Here is a 27415-nt window from a genome sequence, read left to right on the forward strand (position 1 = left end):
GACTAACAGATTTAATCTTAACCCGTGTATAACTTAGAACTGTCACAAGTACTAAAGAGCAAGTTCTAATGTCTACTAGTAGGTTAGCAATGACCACATTACGCAAACGGAAAGGGACATGGCCCTGTTAATGTAATCTTTGCCTTGGACCCACTAATGCCTTAATGTCTGCCACTAATGTATTAAGCAACCCTGTTAATGAAGTATTTAATGGCACAGCTCAACACAGACTGGGGAGCTATACTTGCCTTACCTAATTTTCCTAGTAGAATATATTATTATATCGGACATCATATTCTTATCCTTTATTTATAGGGCACCACAAAGGGTCCACAGCACTGTACAGAGGGCATACAACAAAACAGTACCTAGCTTTGCAGAACACTACAATAAACATATTCCAGTACAATTCACAACATAGCTATGAATAGACATACAGGACAATAAGGTACAAAGGGTGTCATAAAACCACTATAACTATAAAAGGGAGGGAGGATAGATGGGGAATGCATCAGAACAAACTGAACCTGTGCCCATAAGCATGGGTGCAACTAACAGGATGAAAGCCAGTGAATGGGGAGCAAAGGCAAGGGAGAAATGGAGACAGAGAGCATAGCGCCCAAGGGAGGAGGTGCAAAATATAGCTGGCATGCAGAAGACCAAGGTAGCAAGAGGAGGAAAACAGGAGAGAAGAGGGCCCTGCTTGCAAGAGCTTACAAGCTAAAGGGAGAAGGGATAGACTAAAGGGGTGACACATACTGGTAAGTCAGTGTAAGAGGAACTAGAAATCAGATGGAAGGGATAGAAACAAGAGTAGATGACATGAATTAGAGGGGAGGATGAGTTAGGGTGAGATATACGCTATGTTTCTGAAAAGGCGTTTTAAGCTTTGAAGGCTATGGAATAACAGAACAGGAGGACTCTTAGATGTGGGAGTGAGATGAGGTTACCTAAGAGGGGAGGCAGAAATGAAGCAGCGAAGGAATAAGATAAGTCTTGCAAAAGGCATTCAGTATAGATTGAAGAGGAGCAAGGCGGGTGTGGGTGAGGCCAGTGAAGAGAAGAATGCAGTAATCAAGGCGAAAAAATGATCAGAGAATTGATGAGTTTCTGTGGCATCATGGGAGAGCAATGGATATGAGTAATGTTGCGGAGATAGAAGCATCAGGATTGGGCGAGGGAGGAATCAAGGAAGACACCCAGGCATTGCATTTGGGAGGAGATGGTGGTATTGCCAACAGTGATGGAGAGGTGGGGAGGGGAGGAAACTCATGACATGCTAAGCTTAAGAAAATATTGGGGCATCCAGGAGGAAATAGCAGAGAGGCAGCAGGGCATACAATGCGAGAGAGGAGGGAAAGTGATAAGTCAGTGGATGGAAGGTAGATTTGGATGGGACATGGAGATATCGTGTGAGACAGAGGGAGAATGGTGTAAAAGGAGGGGGAGAGGTGTGGCTGTGCTAAATGGGTGACATACAGGGGAAAGAGAAGAAAGGCAGGAAAGGAGATAGGGGAGATAGTATGATATCAGCACAATCAATTAATTTGTTACAGAGCAACATCCTGCAGAAAGAGATACCAAAATAGAGTGTTGAAACCAAGATACAAAAAAAAGACAACTATGGGCAAAGAGATAGCAAGAGTGAGCTCCGGAGGGTCCACGGGTGATTTCAGGCAGTCTAGAAGATAGTAGCATGGTCAAGATACCAGGACCCAGAGTAACTAATCCAAGTGGCAGGAAGTTATATATAGGATCAAGAATTGCAGTTCAGAGCAGGGAGGGTCCGTAGATATGGAGGTTCAGGAGTGTGGGTGGCAGAGGCAGAGGCAGTGGCAGTGTCCGTTCGGTAGACCTCAGGCTCATTTCCAGAGTAAAGACACCATAGGAAATATTATATGTGCAACATGGCAACATACTTAAATAGCAGGCACCGGAGCAGGAATGTCTAGGTCTGTGAGTGGTGGGCACAAGAGATATAGGAAGACGAGGCCAAAGTCTGTGTCTAGGTCAGTAGTAGCAGACCTGAATGGGGACCACGTAGAGCAGAGTGAAGACCAGAACAGCACAGACAGATGGTAGCAGGTGACGACCCCAACAGATCTTCAGGCCGAAGCAGGTGATAGTCACTTCTGAGATGAAAATAATTAATTAACTTAAATTTAGGATTTCCTTTTCTCCTTTCTTACGCAAACACATTTCCTCCACCTTGGCTACGTACATTCCCAATACTCAAATATAACAGTATGAAATAAGTACATTTACAATGATATAAATTGGCACACTGCGCTAATAATCTAAATATATTTATACAATAAGTTATTTATAGGTGATCCAGCCACAACCAGCAATTAGCTACTAGAGCTACAGCTAGACAGAGTGACCTGATTAACCACTTTCAAAAGAGGCTACATGGGATTTATGTATACAGTAGTACATTGGGATAGCATAGACAAATAGTTTACAGCACACATAATAAGATAAAGAGGGTAATTTTGAGGTGATGGTTCTCTAATGCACCAGTTTGCCTCTGTAAGGGAGCATTTATCCTCTTTTCAGTGTAGCCTGTATAACATAGTGATGTGCCTGAGTTGGGTTTTTAGGATTCTGTGCAAGGCTAGGTGTATATTTGTTTTGAAAGGCCTTTAAGCTTTCACAAAAAAATTGAGTTTGGTGTGGCGAGTATGTTGATATTTCTACACTTCTTTTGCCCTAGCTTTAATCTGGAAGGTCTGATGAAAGTCATTGAGATGACAGACGACATCCTCTTTACTCATGTGTTAATGGTAAAATGGTGCCGGATCATTGTTCCATGCTTTTCTGCTATATGGTAGAAAAAAAACTTACTGTACTTATGGCTCTATTGCATTGCTTAGTCATAACTCACACTTAATTAAAATTTCCCAATCCCTAGGTGGGTTCACAAGAACACTGGGCCATGAGTTCAACTCCTGACCATGGTCTTATTTGTGTAGAGTTTGTATGGTTTCCACGTGTTTGCGTGGGTTTCCTCCGGGTGCTCCAATTTCTTTCCACACTCCAAAAACATACTAGTAGGTTAATTGACTGCTATTCAATTGACCTTAGTCTCTCTTGGTCTGTGTGTGTGTGTGTGTGTGTGTGTGTGTGTGTATGTATGTTAGGGAATTTAGATTGTAAGCTCCAATGGGGCAGGGACTGATGTGAGCGACTTCTCTGTACAGTGCTGCACAATTTTTAGTGCTATATAAATAGCGGATGATGATGATGATTGGGTTGTGGATGAGACTTTGCACACCTCTTTTCCAATGTTCTCTAAGGAGCCAGTGACATTCTGGATAGAGCTGTCTTAACGCATGGGTATGCTGAGCAGTTGACTGGGGACCCCACGAATATAGGGGCCCCAAAGGCTTTCCAACATTTCAGTATATTATTCAGGGAGATTTATTCAGAACCTTCAAACCCTCTTTATTAAAACGTTTAGGTGGACTAATCACCTAAGTATCAGTTGTTATCTGTACATGCGATCTTGCTGTTGTGAACACATATCTTGGCCTTGAGGAAAACAAGGTACACACACTAATTGTATATAAACAAGACAAAATCAACACGCATCATTATTTGAAGCCGTAAAGCTAAATAAAGTTCTTCTAATAATTTTAACAGTCCATGTCAGTTGTCTCCCAATGCTACCTACTAAAAGTAAATAATGAAAGAAATGGAAAGGAGCGCAATGAAGTTTAAAGGCCATGACGAGACAGCGGCTTTGTTTCGGTTTTAGGTAGGGCCCCAGCGCACTGCTTTGCCTGGGGACCTACAATGCTGTTAATACGTCTCTGATTCTGGAAGTTGCAGAAACATTGGCTACACAGCAAAAAAAAAATAAAAAAAATTTTGTTAACAGTTTAATGACAGCCAATGTACATGTGGTATGGCCAGGCCCGGCGCTCCCATTAGGCAAGGTTAGGCACTTGCCTAGGGCGCCGGGCTCTGGAGGGCGCCACAGAACTGGAAATTAATTTTAAAACTGTGCGGCGACCGCTGACCATACCTGTCACGGCCGCCGCACAGCATTCAGATGCATGGGAAGGGGGGGGGGAGAGGCTATTGCTCACCACCGCCGCCTCTCTGCTCCGTCTCCTCCCCTCCACTCACTAGTGTCAGTGAGTGGAGGGGAGGAGACGGAGCAGAGAGGCGGCGGTGGTGAGATAAGGTAAGAAAAGACGGGGTGAGGGGGGAGGAGGGCGCCGATTTTTGCGGGGGGGGGGGGGGGGGGAAAGAGGGCGCCGATTTTGCCTAGGGCGCCATGGACCCTAGCACCGGCCCTGGGTATGGCATCCCATATCTGTCAAGAATGCTCCAGCTGTGTGGGAGCACACCTCTTATAAAAAGGTTTCCATCTGCCTAAAACAACCACCACGTAACTTAGTCTGCAGAAAAGGGGTCAAACACCAGTAAAAATGGTTGACATTCTCTCCTAGTTAAACAAATATAAACACAAATCTGCAGTCTGGTTGATAGAATTGGGCTTTAGAGAGTCTTGAAAATCCCCTTTAGAAAAGAGGTTTCTTTTACTACAGTCAAAAATGTGTTATTAGCGTTAACTGACCCTTACGCAGTTTCCAATAGAAAAAAGAAAAATGTTCATGGCTTGAAAGAACTGCTGACCGTTTTACAAAAAAAACTTTCATTGGTCACCTTTATGTCTTGTCAACAAAAAGAAAGCAAGCAAATGTCACCTCAAACATCATTTATCCTACTTAAATAATGCATAATCAAATAATAACATTAATAAGGCGCTTTGCTTAGTGTCTTTTCACAAAGCAAAGAAAAAAAAAACGAGTGCTGCAATATATAAAACCTTTAAAGCTGCTGTATAAAAGGGAAAGTAAAAAAATCTTTAAATTGAAAAAATAAAATAGAGCTAAAATGATGGAAATGTCTAATATTCTTATTAATGATGAGGCTTGCTAAAATACAAAACCAGTATACAACCTTTGCTATTGTAACAATACAAATGCATACGTTAATATATCCTTGACAGTTTTACAACCATATCACATATAAAAAAGATTCTTTCACCCTATCACTCAGTGAACGAATGATTCATATTACTGAGAGATCCAGATATTAGCAAGCAATGTACACAGATCCAGCTCCAAAATAAAAAAAATTAACTTTGAAGTCCATGTCTGTAATGTAATAGAGTAGAACAGGCAGTGCTGATAAATGGAAAATGTATCCTTATACAAGTATCAAAGGATAAATATAACAAAAGCAGGTGCATTGAATCTTCAAAGTGAAGGGACCACACAGGTGAGAGAGCTGATAGTCTGAGTGTTTCAGGTAATCAGTAAGGAATAGAATCGGCAGCATGTTAAATGTAGTATCGTGGGGTGAATTAAGAAAATAATTCTCCCGCAGATTGTTTTAGGAGCTTCTTTTTCATGGAAGATTAAGGAGTCTATTTAATAAGATCCCTACAGTATGCAGATTTCTTTTTCAAGCAATTTAAAACAAATTGTAATAGGGAAAGTTGTGCAATATTCATGCTCACTGGAACTGGAAGCCTAGACTTGGCTACCGCCGGCAAACACTGGCGATGGTCTTCACTGGCCAGGAGCTTTAGTAAATAGGGAGAAGCCCGATATCCTACAAAAACTGTAGTTTTTCACAGGATTTAGGGCCTATCTCCCTTTGATAAATAGACCATTTAAGCTTGTACTTTTAATATGCACAAACCTGACATTTGCAGCCACAAGATGCATCTCACATATCTCTGTTAGCTCCTCAGCAATTAATAAACGTCAAAGTATATGATAAGGTCCAAACCAGTGTTTCCACTAACAGGATTTTTTTCTGCCAGGTTTTCCCAGTTTTCCATAAAAAAAAAACCAGGTCAATAGAATTTGAAAAGTGGAAACACGTGGAAAGACATAAATGGAGATGATTTGTGTTGGTAAATTCCTAATAGGATACTAGTTAATGTGTTTTTTTTGGAAAACGATTTCCTCAAGTGTATAACTAGAATGGTGAGTATGTCCTTTCAAACTATCAATTTAAAATAGAAGGTTGGGCAGCATGGTGGCTTAGTGGTTAGCACTTCTGCCTCACAGCGCTGGGGTCATGAGTTCAATTCCCGACCATGGCCTTATCTGTGAGGAGTTTGTATGTTCTCCCCGTGATTGCGTAGGTTTCCTCTGGGTGCTCCGGTTTCCTCCCACACTCCAAAAATATACTAGTAGGTTAATTGGCTGATATCAAAATTGACCCTAGTCTGTGTCTCGCTCTGTCTGTCTGTGTGTGTGTGTTAAGGAATTTAGACTGTAAGCCCCAATGGGGCAGGGACTGATATGAATGAGTTCTCTGTACAGCACTGCGGAATCAGTGGCGCTATATTAATAAATGATGATGATGATGAAGGTTCTTTTTTTTTCAATCCATGAATGGGATGATTATCATTGTAGATCATAATCTAAACATATCAGTCCTTCAAATAAAGCATTCAATTATTGTTCTAATTGAAGCTTAATTAAAAAGTATGAAAAATATATATGTTTGTGCGACGGGACTGGGCCACACTGTCAAGATAACATCTCCCAACAGCTGTCAATTTTCAGGGTTACATGGACTATCACCCCAGGACCAGTTCTTAAATTTTGCCTGGGAGGGGGAGGGCTTATTGCGGGACACATAGGGGAGTAAAAAGGAGGGGACAGGAAGTGAGGGACAGCTAGAAGCCCTGATACATACCAAAAACATGGAAGAGATTAATTTCACGAGGGACTGGGTGCCATGTAGGTGGGGAAAGCCAAGGATTATCCATTGTTTCCACAGGATTGGGCAGACATTGTGGCAGAGACACAGCAAGGCAGCCACTGTGGACAGCTGACTCATCTCTATTCCCAACCCAACCCCCTGGTCCAGCACCCACCAATGTTTAAGGAGACTCCCGATGGCTGGAAAAACACAGTGGGAATTTGACCATGGATATAAGAAGCCACTCCAGGAGGGTGGAGGAGTGGATTTTCCAAGAATTGATTTCCTGGAAAGTGCAGGGCTGACTGTTGTTGAGTTTCTGTGCTCTACCAGCAGGCCCTGGGATCATCACTGTCCTGTATCTTCTGAAGGAGGCTATTGCTCTATCTGGGAAACTGTCATCAACTCACTCCTTCAGAAGATACTCGCCAGGTTCTGGGTAAATTGGTTCACACATAGGAGTTGAGAGACTGATACCCGGAGCCCCACCACACTGTTGGAGACTTGGCCAGGCGGCTGGGAACAGCAATACACCAGGACCTCCCGAACCTCCTGTTGACAGACTCTTTTGCCTGTGGAACTGTTGCATGACTAAAGTGGCTGGGGAACATTGCTGGGACTCCAATTGACACTAGTGATCCACTGACCTATTGTTTAAAGTGTGCAGGCTTATGCTCTGTTTTGTTACTGTAGAAAAGATAGCGTTATAGCTTTTGTTCTCCTCCTTGCCTGTGTGATTCCTAAACCTGTGGGCAAGGTAAGCTATTGAACTTTGGTTCTAAAAATCCGGTATCCTCACAGTATGCACACAAACATAAATGTAAGTGTACATCAATACATCTAAGAAGTATACACCTCAAACAAAACAAAAAAACAACTAAATACTATAACACATGATTCTTGTTACATTAAAATACAACATAATATTGTTCAAAAAGTATAATAGATAAACCCAAAATTAATAGTATTAATATTCATAAATATTATATCATTATATAGTAAATATATATCCGATTGCTATCACTCCGGATAGTTTCTTCTTTATTCCCACGGGTTGTTCACTATCGTATACACTTTTAAGAAGTTTTAGTGCTTTCATTGATTGGGTAGTGCGATGGCTGGCTTGATTTTTCATTACAATTTTTTTTTTATTAATTCAGCTTCTCCTATTTGCTCTAAGCACTATGGAACATGTTTCAGCTAAGTTTTGGGTTCTATTTGCCTAGGGGAAGATGAAGAACCCATTTACAGTAAATTTGCAAACATTGCATTGGACTAAATAGGTAAGTAATGCTGTGATATTTACTCATTAGTTAAGATGTAGGAATTAGGCAAATTAAGTTGTATTAGGAGGAATCTGCTCCCACGTGAGGCAGGCAACGGTGCACATAACGGTCCCTCACCATTTTATCAGGTTTACTGCTTTTGAAGGTTTTTTCTACTTTTATCAGTGCCGTGTGCATTGGAACTGTTTTTATTACAGGTTGGAATTTTATGTGCGATAGTTATTTTATTATGCCTCCAGAGAGCCCTAGCTGTTCCAAGAATACAAATATATAAAATATCTGTAACAGGCAGCCTGGCATTGAGAAACTAATGTCACTATAATATATATACACACACACACAGATATTTATATATATATATATATTTTTATTTTTTTTATTTATTTTTTTTTAATTTTTTTTTAAAACTTCTTTGGGTTATTTAAAACCTCTTTGTGTGCTGGTTGTGATTAACGCCTATTAACATTCTATACACACAATGTGTAAGTGGTAGGGATCGCTCATACGTAATTCTAATAGAATAGCTGTCTACTTTATTTGTCAGAATGGCAGACAGCTCACACATAAACAAGTAGTTTCTACTTGGCCATCCCTAGTACTATCCTAACATAGAACACCTTTGTATTAGAACGACCAGCTTGTTCAGCATTGAATGCTCCATCCACAAGCAACACAATCCTTATAAAACCTAAGAGCCTACCCAACTATAGCCTGATTGACTGGTGGCAAACCCATGTCTTCCTCTCCCTGAGTCTGACACCACCCATCTCCCTAAACAAAGGTGATTACAGCAGGTGCTCCGTTTGGCCTGTTTACAAGGTCTCATTACAGCCACACCCTGGGGTCTGCACATTGCAAGTCAGCTACTTTGCCACAATATATATTTGCTGTCATTCATTGCCCCCCCCTCCCCCTCCCCCCCAGGTCAAGTTTCCCAATTCCTTGACAACTTTGCTACCTGGCTCACTTATTCTCTATCCTTTGATCTCATCCTTGGCAATTTAAAAATTGCCACTGCCACAAAATGTATCATACTTCTTTCCATTTTTGGTCTCTTTCAGTTGACTTCATCTCCCATCAACTGTGAAGGACACTCTTTTGACCTTGTCTTCTTTGTATGTTTTGTGGTTATGGTTATGGGCAAAAAGTTACATTTTTGATTCATCAGTCATCAGCACTTGTGCAACAATAATCTTTGGGCCATCAATGCATCAGCAACACCTTTCTACATGTCTCTTGCAGTGATATGCGAGTTTAGCTTTACAAATATGACCAGTTTATGAGTCGTGTCGTAGATTGATTTGAGTCTTCCAGATCTCACTGACTTTCAGTTCCCTTAATATATTATTTCCTAATGTTATTTCTGACAGTGAAGATTCTAAGCTGTTTATATATCGTTTTATAACCTTTCCCTTCTTTGAAACAGTCAATTATCTTTATTTTTATGTCTTCAGTGGTGGTTGTTGTGAACAGACAATATCCTGAGCGGTAAGAATGGTATTTTCTCAACTATGGAATTGTCTTAACATGGCTTAATTTAAGGCCTTATGAGATAATCAAGTTTTGAAGCATTAAAAAAATGTATTAATGATTCAACTGGAAGGGTGCCCAATTGTTTACACATGCACATTAACTGTTTTATTATTGAATTGCAATGTACATGCCAAATATGTCAAGTTTAACTTTGTACTTTGCACAAGTTGTATTAGGTTCATTTTACTTAGAGATCGAGTAAAACATGCAATTTAACCTGGGGCCAGAAGCCAGGGCCTATATTAGAAGTAGTACTCGGACCAGGGCAAAGAAAAGCTGGGAAAAAGTGAGACTATTTCTAAGTGACGACTCATCCAGCTGGCAAGATCAGACAGCAGAGCATGGTAACTCCAGAAGAATGCGTCGCCCAGACGATATTTAACGTTGGGCTCCAATGAAGAGTGTGCTGGGCATGTCGGGTCGGTTCAGAAGTCGAAAGATTGATCTCCCTTTACCAGCAGTGCACTCACCGTGTATCGCTAATTAAAGGTAAAGACACAGTAATAGTGATTTGCACTAGCACTGGAATTGACAGAGCTGTTCATACATCTTCAGCACAGGCTTACATGAGAAGTGGTGGGACTGTAGTTTGTAAGGGGACTGATGGGCTCAGACACCAGTCAGTAAGACACGTTGAAAGCTTTGCTAGGATGATGCAATTGTTTACAGTGAGGGAATCCGGTCTGGAGGTCCTTTTAGGAGGGTCATAGGTCTGCCTTGCACTCAACATAGTGCGGCTGCAGATCACACTTTTGGGCCGTGGATCCCAGATGGAAGCAAAGAAATGCAGAGTCATCAGTTTCGGGTAAAATTCCGCGAGTCAACAACGCTCAGCCAACCTGCACCGACAAGCATCAAGTACCTGTAGGGGTTTTGGTGGCATGGGATGATGGTCTGCGCGATACCCGGGTAACCAAACCTTTGCATAACACTATATACAAATATACAGATAGAGCCAAAAAATTTGCAGCCTAGCACTCTTTTCAAATAACTCACAATTTCCTATAAACATATTATTTGGTATCATCGGTCTACACAATTCTCTTTTAATATACAGAACATTTGCTTTTGCACTGTATATCCTTTTAAATCAGAAAATTAAAAGAAATGTAATTTGCAAAATCATTGGCACTCTAGACTTAATATTTTGCAGCACAGCCTTTGGTCAAAATAACTGCAATCAACCGTTTCCTACAGCTATAGATGAGCTTGTGTAAACGGCTCCAGTTCTCACAGATTTGAAGGACGCCTTCTCACAATTGCTGTTTTCAGATCTCTCCACAGGTGTTCTATGGGATTCAGCTCTGGACTCCTTGCTGCCCACTTCAAAACAGTCCAGCGTCTTTTCTTGAACCATTTTTAGGCGCTTTCTATAGTGTGTTAGGGGTCATTATCCTGCTAGGAGACCCATGACCTTCAGCAGAGACCCAGCTTTCTGACACGGAGTTCAATATTGTGCTCCAAAAGAGAATGGTAATCTACAGATTTCATGATGCCATGCTCACATTCAAGGCACCCAGTGCCAGATGCAGCACAGCAACCCCAAAACATCCCTGAACCCCCTTCCATGTTTGACTGTAGGGAAAATGTTATTTTCATTTTTCTTTCTGCAATCATAGGGACAATGTGCTTTACCAAAATGAAGGAATTTTACTTTTTCAAGTGTGTTTTAGCAAATTCCAGTCGGGCACTCTTATGTCTCTGCAAAAATAATTAGCATAGCGCTTCCCTATTGGTATAATGTAGAGCTGCCATTCACAATACTAAACAGATGAAGGTATAGATAAGTACACCTGAACCATAAAGTAATATGTTGGGGTTCAGCAGTTATCCAGGCTGATTGACAATGGATCCAATTCCCCCTGGCGCCACCTATAATTTTTCAATAAATCACTAAATGGTAAACTATGGCTAAATATATCTCAAGTTTAATTAACACTTGTAGCATAGACATTTATATTAAATGCAATAATATATGTTGCTCCTGTCAAAACAACACCATTGCCATTGGCCATTGCAACCAATCAGATTCTAGCTGTCTTTTTGTAGAATGTGGTAAATAAATGATAACTAGAATGATTTAGTTGCTATAGGCAACATTTCCACTTTTCAAACCTGCAACTTAAAATCATATAACATATAGCCTTCAGGATAAAGCATAAAACTCTATGGGTATTGGAAAGTTTCTATTCTTATGTCTCTCTCTCTCAACAGTGGGGCCCTCCTGGGCCTCCTACCATAACACCTCCTTTCATAGAGATGGCAACGGATGGTGTGAGTTGAATTGTCGTAACTTGCCGCTGAAGGTCAGCTTGAATATGTTCAGTAGTTGGTTGAAGTGCTTTCTCCACCATTTAAACAATACTGCATTGCAATCAAGTTTTCTCTTTCCAGGGAATTTGGCTACATTTCCATTGGGCCTCAGACTTCCTAATAACATTACATGTGGTGGAAAGCAGAACATCAAGATCTCTGGAGATTGACTTGTAGCCTTGATATTATCCATGATTGGCTACATCTATTGTCTGGCTTCCTCAGACAATTCTCTTCTTTCTTCTCCATTCTCGTTGTAGTAAACACAGTGGCACAAAACAGGAGAATGAGTCATCTTCTCTATTACTTGCTTAACAAGTGATTTTTATATTGAAGGCATCTGCTACTCACCACCAGTGAGTTCAAATCCAAAGTGAAAGAGAATCTCCTGATTGAAGTCTAATTATTTCTTACTACTTCTAAAAGGTGCCAATAATTTTGTCCATTCCATTTAATTCTTTGTGCTTTTTGTGTTTTATTCCACTGCAAACCAAAGAAATATATAGGTGGGTAACAAATATTTTTTTTTTTTTTTTAACTTCAACAAAGTTTTCTGTAACAAATGCTGCATTGTTAGAAAACAATTGCAAGTGTACTAATATTTTTGGCCACATCTGTAATTTATTTAGGTTGTTTCTTGTCTAAAAATGATTATTTATCTGGTCATTAAGAGGTTGAAGTTTGGAATAGGTTGCAACAGGTGGGATTTTGGGCCAGGGATTATAGTTGTTAGGAAGGATGGGATTATCACTAGCAATATTTTTTTAAGGTCAACAATCTTTTCTTAAACAACTGACTCAGAAAATGACTGGGGTCAAGTAACTCATATGACCTCTTATGTCCTCTTTCAGCAGGGTAAACTCTTGTTGTCTTAGAATATGAGGGGTGTGAGATAGAGACTCTGTATGGTATTTACCAAATCTGGGTTACTTGACTAGTAACTCTTAAGTGGGCCACATGCCCACTGAGCCCTAGATAAATGCCTCTCGTCTTTTTATTAAAAAAAAGTCCATGTTCTGAGAATAAAATGTGAATAAGGATAGGATTTTCATTGATGTGCAGATGTCTGGTGTTGCAAGGGTTATGGGTCAGAAGGCCATGCATGTGCTAAACATTAACCTGGCCTTGAAGATATAAGGAAGTTTCTCCAAAGCAAACAGTTGTACTAGTCATTACAGGTTGATGTATGTCATATTGTGAAGCATGAATTCATTAATAAAAATTGGCGCATGCATGGAATGGCCATACGGTAGAAGTGCAGAAACTATACCGTTAAAGAGTTATTATATGTATTCATCTACCTTGCATATAAAATGTGCAATCTCATCTTTGGAAATCAGGGCAAACGGTGGGTTAAGTGGTTCTTGTTGGCCGTCACATTCCATGTTCTATCCCATGCCAGAAAAAAGGAAATGTATTGATGTTATGTGTCTGCAGGGTTAATAGCCGAGGATTTCCCTTCATCTTAAATAACTGGAGGTCTTGAATGTGCATGTTTAGTTGACATCACCCTCTCCACTTCACTCCCCTGAAATAGGATATGTTTACACTCACAACTGCCTGGAAAGAAAAAAATGTTCTTTTTTTTGACAGAGAACAGCACTTTGTACTGATAGAGATTACCTAGCTTGGACTATCCCCAGCCAGCTGTACCATTGCTAGCAACATGGGGGGGGTGTTAAAGAATAATTCTTATACAGTAAGACAACATATTGGAGATACAGCAAAGGACAAACCATGCTGGCTCTATTCTCACACATGAATACAGTCCACAAAACTTCTGCCTCCACTATCTGTGGGTGATGGATACACTGTAATAGCATTCATAACGTGTTTATAATGTGCAAGTTCACTGTGAGGAAACAGACATCTACAGATGGAATATTCTAAACTGGAACTGTATACACATATTTATATATATATATATATATATATATATATATATATATATATATATACACACACACACACAAACATATATATTAAATTAAGGTAGTCTATCTTGCAATAAGAAAATACAGTATTGTTGTTATTCATGTTGTCTAGTTCATTTGATTTTCTTTCAATTGGGGTTCCCCCTAAAAAAACACAAATAGCCTTAATTTAAACCTGACAATATTGCTACTTGAGGCAGCAACTAGCAGATCACCATTTCCATTCCTTAGTACACAAATATTGTCACTTTATACAGTGTTTGATGAACTAACAATGGAGAAATCACTCATTCGGACACAGGTGGCTAGAAAGTAATTAATCTTTACAACTGATTGCCTACAATTTGCTGTCTCCCCAAATCCTGCTGTCTGAAACAACTGCCTAAGTCCGAGTGTCATCGGATTGCCCCTGACCCTTAAGCAGCTGCAGCACAAGTGAATGAAGGCATAATATGTTAGAGCTCCAAGGATGTGAACAGGAATTGAACCTCTGTGCCAATGAACTTCTACTACAGCAGCAAAACAAACACGAGAACACAGAACTCATTGTTGTGTGTCTCAATCCTCATTCTGGTAGAGATTTTTTACTTGTCAAGGGTTAACTCTTTGTGTACCTGCAGGTAGCTGGTAAGGGTTAACAAATAATGCTGGACATAGGGTGCCAGTTGTACCCTCTATCTCAGAGTGCATTGGTGCATTCCGTGACTGTGCACAGTTCACTAAAGGTGTGTTCCTTCCAACAAATGGGAGTGTACTGATTGTGTATCTCTAAGTGTGAGCCTCTTTTCTGCCCTCCCCATTCTGCATTTTGTCTCTCCTGGGAGGTCACAACTCCCTGAGGATCTTAGTTCCAGAAGCTGTCGGAGAAGCCTTGGGGTGCCATGAGGAAGTCATCCTACACAGGTAAGGGGGCACATTTTGCTTGTCATACTTTCTAAAAAAACAAAACAAAACTTGGTTCAGGTACTGCAAGTCGCATATTCATACAAATAACACTGATTATGCTGTATTTATTCACAAAACTACAGAGTGTACACATGACATATCATGTTAGTAGTTTATTTCATTACTATTGATGTGCGTATCAGGGATACAGAACTTTCTTGTGTGAAAATAAAAGCAAGACGAGACAAAAACTTTGAAAAAGACAATTACTTGTAGTGCTCGGCACTCATGCAGTGCTAAGCATTCAAATACAGTGGAAGTGCAAGTATTAAATATTTGTATTGGAAAAATTGGGTTGCGGTATGGGCATTACCCTTGTTTAGCCCTATTACCACAGATGTGTGTGACCTTACAACTATTTGGCTTGTAATTACTGAGCATAATTGCAGAGCTTGGAGCAAAGGAAAAGGAAACTATGACACACATTAAGACATTTCAGCAACGTGCATTAGGGAAGCCATGGAATTACTACAACGAAATGTCAGTTGTCAAATGTGCCATAAAAAAAAAAAAGAGAAATATGTTTGTGAAAATCCTTCAGCAGCAATGGTGTCTATGCAAGTGGTGGAAATATTTCAATTAAAGCACCACTAAACCCCAACATTTTAATTTTTAGATACAGACCAATGAAACTGCAATACATTGTTCAGTGTCAACCAGACATTCCACCGCAGATCTGTTAAACAGTGCAGACTAACATGCTACCTATACTACAGAGGGCTAGAGCCCCTCCCACATGTTTAGGACAGTGACCTAATGGGATCTGATACAGATCACAAACCGGAGATTGCGGTGATCTTAGCTACTGTGTAACCGCTGGCCCTGCCTCTGGGTATGAATACACCAATCCGCACAGCGAATATGTGCAAAGCAAGCCTGCCAGGCTGTGAGTCACTGTCAGTCTGTGTAGTCGAAGAAGCACCACCTTCCCAACATGGTAACTTGCTGCAAAGGAGTGAAAGAGACTATGGCGGACATATTTAGTTAAGTGCAAACCCTTTGGTTGTTTTAAGTATATTATTCAGTCCAGTAATACACGGCCTCTGATATGTATTAATGTCACTTACAGTCTTTACTTGCTTTTAAACTAGGTAAGTTATTTATACTTGCCTACATTTGGGAAGCTATATCTGGGAGAGGGGCTCGTCATTTTGACCCCGCCCCTCGCGCCAAATATGTCGTTTTGTCGCAGGGGCGGGGCCAAAAACGACGCGATTCGCGTCATTTTCGACCCACAATTGCGGGATGCGAGATATTTGCCAGCTCTACCGGGAGTCCGTGAGACTGACCCGAATTTCGGGAGTCTCCTGGACATTTCGGGAGAGTTGGCAAGTATGAAGTTATTAAAGGATTATAAACATGGATAGCTATAGCAGGTATTAAGCCAGTGAATTTGACAGCCAATTGTGACATAATATAATATGACTGTGTACTATGATAAATAGGCTTTCTATGGGAATATGATATACACAGGGGTCACAGAAATGCCATGGAAAAATATAGTTAACAATACTTGACCCTATATAATATTTGAAATAAAGGCAGATCTTATTTTCAGGAAAAACGTGAAACATAAATAAGGGTTAAACAAATAGCAAATTGGTAGAAAACAGAAACATAGTAAGATAATAAGGCCAAACATGACACAGTAGCTGGCCATGTTTTGCTTTGCACTGTAATCTGCACCGATGGCACACACTGGATGCCAGATGCACCATGACATAGCTCAGTGGATTCACCTGTGTGTGCATGAACAAGTATAAATAACCCCCACAGGCTTCAGAAAGCATCCATCTCATTCCTAAATCTAATTATTCCATCATAGTTTATAATCCTGAGTTTTAGGCATCATCATTCTGATTCTATCTGATAATTAGCTCAGGAGATGGCAGAAAACAATGCTACATTCAGGATTAAGAGCATTATGGGTTCCCCTGAGATAACGACGTGATTAAAAACTGTAAATATTTATCAACTATGGCGTTGTCTATCATCATCATCAACATTTATTTATATAGCACCAGCAAATTCCATAGCGCTTTACAACTGGGGAACAATTTACATTATAACATATACAAGGATACAACTAATTGTAACACACTGTGGGCAGCAAAAATCACAGAGTATATTTACTAAACTTGGGTTTCAAAAAGTGAAGATGTTGCCTATAGCAACCAAATTCTAATTATCATTTATTTACTACATTATACAAAATTAGAGCTATAATCTGGTAACATCTCCACTTTTCAAACCCGCAGTTTAGTAAATATCCCCCCTGGTGTAATCAGTAAAGTCCCATTCCAAATCTAAAGGACAATAAGGAAACCAACTTCTGATAGTGCTTGTATGCAATAGATATATTCTGATTCGACTATGTGTATAAAATGTTAAGGTGATAAAGAGTTTACAACATCAAGGACAATAGTATAATAGCCGAGATATGCAGTTTCCTTTTCACTTGTAAAGGTGGTTGTTAATACAAAGGTTTAACTACAGCAGCAAAGTCTTGGAAAAGACAATACATTTACTCAAGGTCAAAATACAGTACTCAAGGTGACCAGCATAGATGGATTTGGTGTTAAGCTGGGTACACACTACAGGGTTTTTCTCCAATAATCGGCTCAACCACCCGACATACGACCGCTCGTTTGGAAGTCGGGTCAGTGTGTGTGGTGACACGATGGTCGAAAGTCTGCCCAAATGGACGTTTGTCGCCTCATTTGGTTGGTCGTACCATTCAATATTTTCATTCCAATCTCCTTTCCGCTGTGTAGTGTATATAAGTTTTCGACCGATCCACGACAGTGAGTACGAAATTACAATCATTGCTCACGACAACATGGCTGTAAAAAGTCGCTAAAGGGACGGCCGCTCTTCCCTCTATCGCTAAAACAAGGCTAGTTTGTATGCAGTCCATGGACCGAGCGATCGGACCATCGATCGGATGTAAAATCGATCGGCATAAAAAGTTGGTGGAAAATTCTTTTGTGTGTACCCAGCTTTACATGGGATGAATGAAATCAGTAGGTAAATAGCACACTGATTATTTTTATACACTACTTGTGGCAGATAATCTTCTATGGTGTATATAGTAGCAGAGCAGAGAGAAAATAATACCTGTCGGACATGATATGCAGGTAGTAGAGTGGTATGACTTTACACGTCCCAACTTTACAGGGTCAAGCGTATGGCATAAGTATAAATATGTAAAGATATAAATAATACTCTAAAAAAAGAAAGGACCTTGCAATGAGGAAGTTATACATCTAAAGAAGAACTTCACTCCAACTAAACTCATACTGCAACACCGCACAACGTATACAACTTTGGCCTCTACCAGCTGGAAAATTTACCATTGATCAGGCAGCAAGTGGTACTAATAAATTGGTGGGAGCCCAGGACATCTGACCCCCTTGGCTCTGCTAACTGTGGGAGGGGTGTTACAGTATAAACTGAATTCCAGGTAGAGTATCAGTACCTGCTTCCTGTATCAGTCACTTTCTGCATTTATTGTGGGGCTGCCTCCTGTGCCTAATTTTTTTTTTTTTTTCATGCGTATGTTAAAATGTGTATTTGCCCATTTCCAACCATAAACAATTAAGAATGACAAAAATATATGTATTACAGAACAGATTTTGCAGAACTGTCTAAAAATTAATAAAATGCTGGCTGGGCATCACAGGGTGGACCTACGTTTATATAGAGACATATAGGTGATGCAAAATTACCACAGTAAAGGCAGATCAGCATTAGACAGGATAAATACATTTCGGTTCAGGTCAGTAAGGGTATGTATAACAAGAGAGTAGCAAGTATATAAAAATTTATTTTTATAAAAAGGTATAAAGATATTATTTGAAGTAGATGCTACAAATGAGGATATATACACACTCAGCAAAAAACCCCGAATATCAAATGGGAGATTGGATTTTAAATGGATTACTATTGGGCATTACGAGACCAGACATACTGCCAAATGCCCAATAGTGCAATGTGTGTGGCCAGTTTTACAGCTATGAAGTGTAATGGTTTTCAAGCCGTTTACTTCATCCATCTTTCTTATTTAATGACATCGATATGAAGCCTTGACTTCAAACTAAACACAGCCGAAACTCACATATTCAAACTGGATGTCCTTAAGAACCTTGTGTGTTCTTTTTAACCACTTAAACACAATATTGTAATAAACTGGCTACTATGGTATAGAATGGTAGGATGAATGGGAAACCGTTGATTTTCTGTTACCCAACTTCTTGGCAACTACGTTTGTCTTTGGAAGACAAGCATCCTTTTACACTCATACACATCCAATGCCATCCCCCACACTGTGCAATCATCGCCGTTATCCCTCCGCTGAGATGTCAGGCAAGAGCCAGCATGCTGGGGATGACACAATGCACAAGAAGAAAGGCTTTACTTGCACACCCTGGGGCGACTCCACCTCTGTGTCAGGAACGTGCCAGCGCTGACAAAACTCAGTGACCCAGAGAACAATGGGGCAGCTAAACCCACCGTTCATACAGGGTCCCACCTCACAACACATGGCTGGTGGGTTCAGGAGAAGAGGTGAACAAGAACAGCGTAAAGTAAATGACTTACTAAGGTGTTTTTCTGCTCTGCTATGAAAGCTCATGTTTATGTCGCCCCATTCCAACATTGTGTGCTTTCTTTCTGCCTACATTGCAAAGTCATATAATCATGCGTTAATGGGAGCAATTAAAGGATTCAATGGTATACTGTATCAACTTTATAGTGAACGCCCATCCACCAAGCTCGGTTTTACATGGACCCATCTTGAGATGTGCTTTTGATAAGACAAACTGAGGAAAATGTCTCAGTCATCATATTTTTCACAAAGTAAAATGCAAGATATACATTTTAAAACCAAACTCTAAGGGCCTGATTCATTAAGGATCTTGACTTAAGAAACTTCTTATTTCAGTCTCCTGGACAAAACCATGTTACAATGCAAGAGGTGCAAATTAGTATTCTGTTTTGCACATAAGTTAAATACCGACTGTTTTTTCATGTAGCACACAAATACTTCATAGCTTATTTGTACACTGAAATTTAAAGTTGATATTTGTGTGCTACATGAAAAAACAGTCAGTATTTAACTTATATGCAAAACAGAATGCTAATATGCACCCCTTACATTGTACCATGGTTTTGGCCAGGAGACTGAAATAAGAAGTTTCTTAAGTCAAGATCCTTAATGAATCAGGCCCTAAATGATTGGATTCTACCTTGTTAGAATATCCATTAAAATGAAGGTGATGATTTTTTACGTTTTATGTTGTAGACTCCACCCATACACATTTTATATGCAGATTTATGTAAGGGAGAAGAAAGCATACGTTCAGGTATACACAGTGTCCAACATTTCCAATCATCTAGCTCTCTAGTTTGTGTTCCATTGTGATGCAGATGGCCCTTTTAGTCACATTGGGCCCGATTCATTAAGGAAAGTAAAGCAAAAAAAAAAATGTGTAACTTTGCACCTTGGCAAAACCATGTTGCATTGGAGGGGGAGGTAAATTTAAAATGTCGGGACAGATTTATAGTTGGGGTAGGGAAAATCAACTTTACATTTCAGTGTAAAAATAAAGCTATCAAGTATTTGTGTGCTAGATGAAAAAAAACAGCCAGTATTTAACATATGTGCAAAATAATAAAGCAATTTGCACCCTTGCATTGTAATATGGCTTTGTCCAGGAGAAAACATACACATTTTTTTGCCTTACTTTCCTTAATGAATCAGGCCTATTATCGTGTTATTTACATTCCACCCCTAGTAAAATTGAAGCTTGCTTAAAAATGTCTATGATGTAAGATTGACCTCTTGCAAACTTTCTTTTAATAATAATAATAATACAGGTTTGTGTTTCTCAGCTGTATATTCATAGTCGGACACACCTGTCATCCTCTCAACACTATTACCGAGAAGGCGGAAATGACCTCTCCCTCTCTGTGGCTCTTTACACCTATGTTCATGCTTTAAATAACTTGCCATACATGGACTAAAGATTATTTATTGTGCATATGTGATATGTAGGCTTAAGCAACTGTTCATTTAATTGTGCATGATAGTTAAAGGATTAGCGTGGTAAAGAGTATTTGGTGTTACAGGACCCTAAATGCATGTCCCAACACCATTAGTCACTACACTGTCACCATCCACTGTATATATCTCTCCTTTCTCATACTCCACCCATGTCCCTGCTTTCTTAAGGTACAGTACTGCAGCCATTCTGCAAGCAGCCGAGGTGACGAGTGGCGATATAGACATATGCAGACAGGGCAACCTTGTCACCTTTCTGTGAACCTTTGTGTGACATACACCTGACTAAATTCCCCCAAGCCAGCTGTGATTTAAGCTGAAAACACAGCAAAAGATGACAATGACATTTTTTTCTTTTTCAGCAGAGATTAAGTGAGAATGCACCTCTTCCCCATGTGAGAAGCATTACAAACAATGTTTTCAAACAAAGCTTTAATGACACATGTTTAAAAGTCTACTAATCTCTATTGGGTGATGTGCAAAACCTCACTATCAGGGATTTCTTTAAGTGAATTCTCAAAAACTGGCCAGCCTTGGGCACTTGGTTTTTGTTCGGTTACCCTGTCCATCAGTGATGATACAGAGGCTAGCTAAGCTTTATGGGAAATAGAATTGTCAACTAAAAAGCATCTGTTCTTAAGGGCATATTCAATTGTTGGCGTTACAGCCAAAAGTAACGCACCCCGCGCACTATTACCGTCATTACGGTAATAGTTCGCGTAAATACCGCTATTACGGCACATTTCTCGCTGGATTTCAGCTCGCGGCTCAGGGAGCTGCGAGCTGAAATCCGGCTTATTATTACCATAATAACGGTAATACTTTTTCCACGGCGGAAAAAGTTAACAATTGAATATGCCCCTTAATGTCAGTCTGATGTAAATTAGTCTTTACTGATAGTAGCTTATTGTTGGAATTAGTTTCTGTCACTTGTCTTGTATGGATACTCTATTCATCTACCTTTTAGACAGATAAATTACATATATATTTATATGATTGTTGTGTGGCAAAAGACTGCTGTGGATCACATATACTGTTCATGTAAGATTTAGTGGCTTGCATCTTAACAGGGGCAAATATTGTGCCCATATTTGGCTTTTGAATGGAGAATGGTTCTATCAGCTGGGGTCTGTTTTAAGTGTCCCCCCCTTCTAGTCGCCTTTGTTTAGCATAGATCAGCTGTTGTAACGGTTTCTGGTTCAGCTCTGTTTAATGGTTAAACGGCTGCCTGCCAGAACAATATTTTTTGGGACCGTCTGGCAATGAAAGTTTTACGATTCTCTTATGAGTAACACATATATAGAACCTTCTTTTTCAACTGATGACTTCTCTTCTGCAACCTTTTTGTATGTATGACTTTATCCAATGTAGTAAGTCCCAGCATAGGCACCCACGCATGCAAGGATTCTAATCAAAACATCTTTTCATAATATCCTTTCATTAAATGATTTGTACAGACACAGAGAACAATCAAAGGTGTCTATTTATTAAAGTGCGAGCAGCCATTAACATGGAGAAAAGTCAAGTTTTCTCCGTAAAATGGTCATTGCACAATTTATGAAGGGTTTATCGCAAGAGAAATTAAAGATTTTTCCTGCCACAATTAATGTAACGTTTCTTAACCCAGTCCCCATATGTCAATATGTGAACTGCAAATTTCTGCAATTCATGAAGGTAAGGCCATCTCAGGATGGCGTTACCTGTCATTTTCTGTGGGCTGCAGCTGAAGGCTCCCCAACTTTGCAGGATCCCGCACCCATGGAAGTGCTATGCGCTAGGCTGCTGGTAAATAGTAAAAAGAACAGCCCCTGCAGGGGCAGGCTGGACTGGGGGGCAGGCCAGTCCCATAGTGAGCTATCTTGGACTGGGTCATCTGCTTTTTGTTCCCCCATTAAAATAGGCTGCGAAGTTGAGTCTTGTCCCCCGGGCTAAAATTTGCCAGCCCTCCCCTGAGCCCCAGCATGGTAAATTACAACACTTCTTCATTATACATTGCTGTGGTTTACTGAAAGATCTATTTGATTAGATCTCATTGTTTAAGGTTTCTTAACAAACAAGTATAGTTATAAGATCTTACTGAATATGATTGCACAAGAAAAAAATTAACATATGTGGGCACTTTTACTATAACAGCTACAACGAATATTTCTATAACACTGAGCAATATCCATAGGTAGCATCTCAAGCCTTGATTATTAATAAAATGATTTAACAGCAAATAAGGAGCAGCTCAGTGGTTAAGGTCACTAACTACATAACCACATACTTGCCAACTTTGGCAAGTTGGCCTCCGTGAGCTCCGGGGGGTGGTGGGGGGGATGTGAATCGCGTCCTTTGACCCCACCCCCTAAACTAAAGTCACAATTTCTAGCCTATTACATTAGGGGGGCCATGATGATGCGTGAATCTCATCCTAAGCCCCACCTCCACCACTTAACTAATGAAGTGGCTACGAACCGGGAGGTTGCCCTGCTCTCATGAGTGTTCCGAAGTCTCCCGGACGTTCCGGGAAAGTAGGCAACTATACAGAACACTGATACTGAGGGACTTGCTGCAGATCTTGGTTCAAATCCCAGAATCAGCGTGTGTTGACCTCAGACAAGACCATTTGTCTCCCTGTAACTTCCATTTGGCAGGCAAACAGCCTAAATAATTCTGTGTACAACATTGTAAACAAAATTGTTAATATTGAATACATTTGTACTTTCATTGACTTAGACAAAGAGGAGAGATGGGGAAAGCTTCCCAAAAAAGGAAATAAACTAGTAAATAAGGAGAGAGGTAGGAGTGTGAAATGAGAGATGTCTGACTTTCGGGTCAGGGACAGATTACTCCAACGTCTGGCACCCAGAGATTGTTTGCAAACTGGCCAGCATAAGTCACAACTTACTGTAAGTACCCAGACCCAACTACATAGACTAAATGGTGAGGGCAGAAGGAGAGGGAACCTCTACCTTAGTACTAGTTCAGGAGAGGGGGTAGGGGGATAAAACATAAATGTAAGTGTAAAGTACTTTGTGTGTCCTATTTGGCCATTTGGAATACTAAGTGATGAGTGTAGAAAACCCCTTAGTAATAACTTAGAAGCATCCCCAGATATGGATTCTTATAACACATATCCTTTGAGAGTACTGGAGTAAAGATATGTGATAATAATAATAATGACACCACTAGCTGCCTCTGACTGTTGCACATTGACCCCTTCAGCTGATGGTACTTCATTCATTAGCCTCACCACTATAATATGTCAAGTTACAGCTGTCTATCCGGATTACTTATTTGTCATTTCCATTTGGACTACCGCAGGAAATAAGATTTTCAATTTATTTCTAAAGCAGTAAATGGATGTGGCGGTGTTTGTAGTTCATTACATTTTATATATGGAAAATGTGACTTTTGCATTTATTAATAACACTGTAATGGCTCAATTCTCTTTGTGTGTATGATACGTCATTACATCATAGTGTATATGAATAGGGTAATGCAATTTTGCATTTACTACGAACACGGTCATGCCGGATCTGTCTGCTATAGGCATTTGTACACCCTAATGTACACCTGAAGCAGAAATACTGCTGATTTTGAGTTGAATGCATTTTGAGATACGTGCGACTCAACATACACATGTAAGCTTTTTTTTTTTTGCAACTTTTTCCCACTTACATTTGGCGCACAAATTACGTGCCTCGAAATGAGGCCCTGAAAATGCATACCGTGGATTAAGAAAACTAACATTTTCAAAATTTTCCTACCTGAGAACTGTGACACATACACACTAATGCTAGCAAAAACACATTTAGTATAATGCAAATAATTAGTTTATCTCAATACAGACAGAGTCATCTGCATGTGACCAATTAAAGTTTCCTTGGCACACTTCTATGTCTATGCCAATGAACTGCTCTGACCATCATATCATACCTCCCAATATTTGGGAATCCTGCATTGGGACAAGGGCCATGTCACGATGGGGACAAGGGGACAAGGCCACAAGACCGGGGTGTGCCTAGCGCTTTTGAAGACAAAGCTGTCACGATCAGGATGCCCTCAAATCAAGACTATACTCCCTAAATCTGGACAGTTGGGAGATATGGTGTATGTTTGCACCGATAAATATTTAGCTCAGTGATTACATTTGCTTTCCTCTTGTAGTCTCCCATATCTGTATATCCAAATCAAGCAATACCATGTAGTATACTTAGACTTTTGACAATCACTTGTGATATCATGGTGCCTATTTATGAAAGGGAGATAACCCATTTCTCTGGCATAAACAATTTATCCCCTCCCAATCTATGAAGTGATTATGTACTCCGCCAGGGAAGAGTTTTGCTTGGTGTCTTTAATGGAAATCATAGGAAAGCCTATTTAAGAAGGACTGCGGGGGTACATGTGCCCCCACAATCCTCACATCACTATCGCCATCTCAGGATGAAGCTGAAGATATTACATGAACAAAATGATTTATTTAGAAGTAAAGCATTTTTGTAATAACATTTCCAGCTTAATATTTTTTTTATATAGTTTTATTTTAACATTCTTTATTTTATTAATTTTTTTGACAAAAAACAGTGGAACTGGAATCCCAAGTCTACTGCACATGTGTGTTCCAGCAAAGCTGGGCCACACATGTGCAGATGCATGCATGACCGACTGGTTAAGCCGTAAGACTCCTCTTGCCCAACGACAATTTGTTAGCTATCTGCGGCAATATAAGATATTCACAGCGATAGAAAATCATATTTTTTTGACGCTTCATAGTAAATAGGGATCCATATGCTAAACAGTCCTGAACTTCCATATGCTAAAGTGTCATTAAGAGGAGAAATTAAACAAGAATAAGAGCATGAGGTGTTGACAAACAGTAGGATAACTTATGGCTGGGCTGCACAGACTAACTCACTACATGTGTGTATGAACCATTAGTAAGAAGAACAAAGAGGGGACAAGATCACGGTCAGGAAGACAGCACGTGATCCCTTCCAGATGGAAATGGGAACCCAGGCTGCCAGTTGCCTACCAGTAATGTAGGCAGCACCATGAATGACGTTTACATGCACCAGCTCAATTGCAAAGCGTCCCTGAAAATCATTGTGAAATTTTGGCAACTGTGGTATGGAAAACTTGCAGGAAAAATATAATTTTAATATTAAACAATTTATCTTGCAAAACTATTTTTATGTACAATATATAACATTATGAATCATGTACTGGCGTTTGCGTTATTTGTAGGTTAATGATGGTTTACGTCTGACTACTGTATACGTGTACCCAGTGAAAGGATATGTCATTGAAGATCATTAAAGAGAAACCTCAGCAACATTTTACTTGGTGCATAAGGGTGGTAATGTAATGTGCACAGTGTGGTTTAATGGTCACTTTACTCGTAAACACATTACCCAACACCAGTTTGCTGTGCACAAAATTCCATTTCATTCTCTGTCTTCAATCACACAAAGCTACATTACTGCCATAAATACACTTCAACCACAGAGTCTCAGAAACCACTTTAAATCATTTTATTTTATGTAACCATTGTACTCGTAAATCACCATGAGATCAATAATGTTGCTAAACATTCACACATACCAGTTAATCATTAATGCCATGTATACTAAAATCCATAGTCATCCATCTCTCAATAAGTAATAATGATAATTTACTTTTATACCTCATTTACAAATTTACACTGGACAATGACTGGGTCACTTAGGCAAGCATATATTATATGCACTTTACCAGCATTGCCAGCACTCGTGAATGCCAACTACTCAATAAACTACTCCTTGTTACCCACTTTGCATGGTAAAAAAGGTCAACTTTAAGCAGTCCAAAAGGTGTTTGATTTTTAAATGTTTAGCAGTCCCCCTAACATTCTTCAAAGCAACACAACCAAAATAAGATACATTTTCCACATCTCCATCCATCAGTAGAACTCACAGCTTAAAACGGAATCCAGGTAAATCAGTTTTTGTTTCTATAACTGCACATTGTTGCACATTTCTGTTACATGTTGCACTTTACCTTTGCAGACTTGTCGCGTTTGCTAATTTTTCTGGATGTCACCTAAATTTGACCCCCCAACTTCCAGTCTCAAAATGCTCACCCCCCAAACTTCTTATAATAAGCATACCAAACCCCTGGACAGCTTTGGTCCTGTAATTGGTTAATGTTGATGCCTGCCACTTGTACAGTGTACTCTGGCCTACTCTACAAGTTGTTGGCTGTTGCTAGTTGCCAATTAAAGCACAAGTGGTTGTCTAGTGGTTATGACAGCTTCCTGGCACTTCCCTAGTAGCCGAGAACGGGAACCGGGTTTTGCATATTAGCCAAGATTATGGGATATACCAGTGTTGGCTAACCTGTGACACTCCAGGTGTTGTGAAACTACAAGTCCCAGCATACCCTTCCAGCAATAAGCTGCTATATATTGGCAAAGCATGCTGGGACTTGTAGTTTCACAACACCTGGAGTGTCACAGGTTAGCCAACACTGGGATATACATTGTGCTTACCATTGGGCTCTGTACAGTGGATTCCAATATAGGGTCTACATTGTACAGTGGTCACCAGAAGATAACGTTTATCGCACACTGATCAAAGAAA

General features: G+C 39.9%; 1 protein-coding gene and 1 long non-coding RNA gene across 2 annotated transcripts in view; one reads left to right on the forward strand and one right to left on the reverse strand.

Annotated features, from left to right (window-relative positions):
• The window catches only part of LOC142095026 (uncharacterized), a 113942-nt gene that overhangs the window by 60725 nt on the left and 25802 nt on the right, over nt 1-27415 (reverse strand). The window lies entirely within an intron of this gene.
• The window catches only part of SEPTIN9 (septin 9), a 147721-nt gene continuing 134926 nt past the window's right edge, over nt 14621-27415 (forward strand). The window contains exon 1 of the mRNA XM_075177733.1: nt 14621-14707. Within this exon, the coding sequence (XP_075033834.1) occupies nt 14686-14707 (22 nt within the window). The 5' untranslated portion in view covers nt 14621-14685. The remainder of the gene's footprint in view (nt 14708-27415) is intronic.

This window comes from Mixophyes fleayi, chromosome 6 (assembly GCF_038048845.1).
Source record: "Mixophyes fleayi isolate aMixFle1 chromosome 6, aMixFle1.hap1, whole genome shotgun sequence".
NCBI classification, from domain to species: domain Eukaryota; kingdom Metazoa; phylum Chordata; class Amphibia; order Anura; family Limnodynastidae; genus Mixophyes; species Mixophyes fleayi.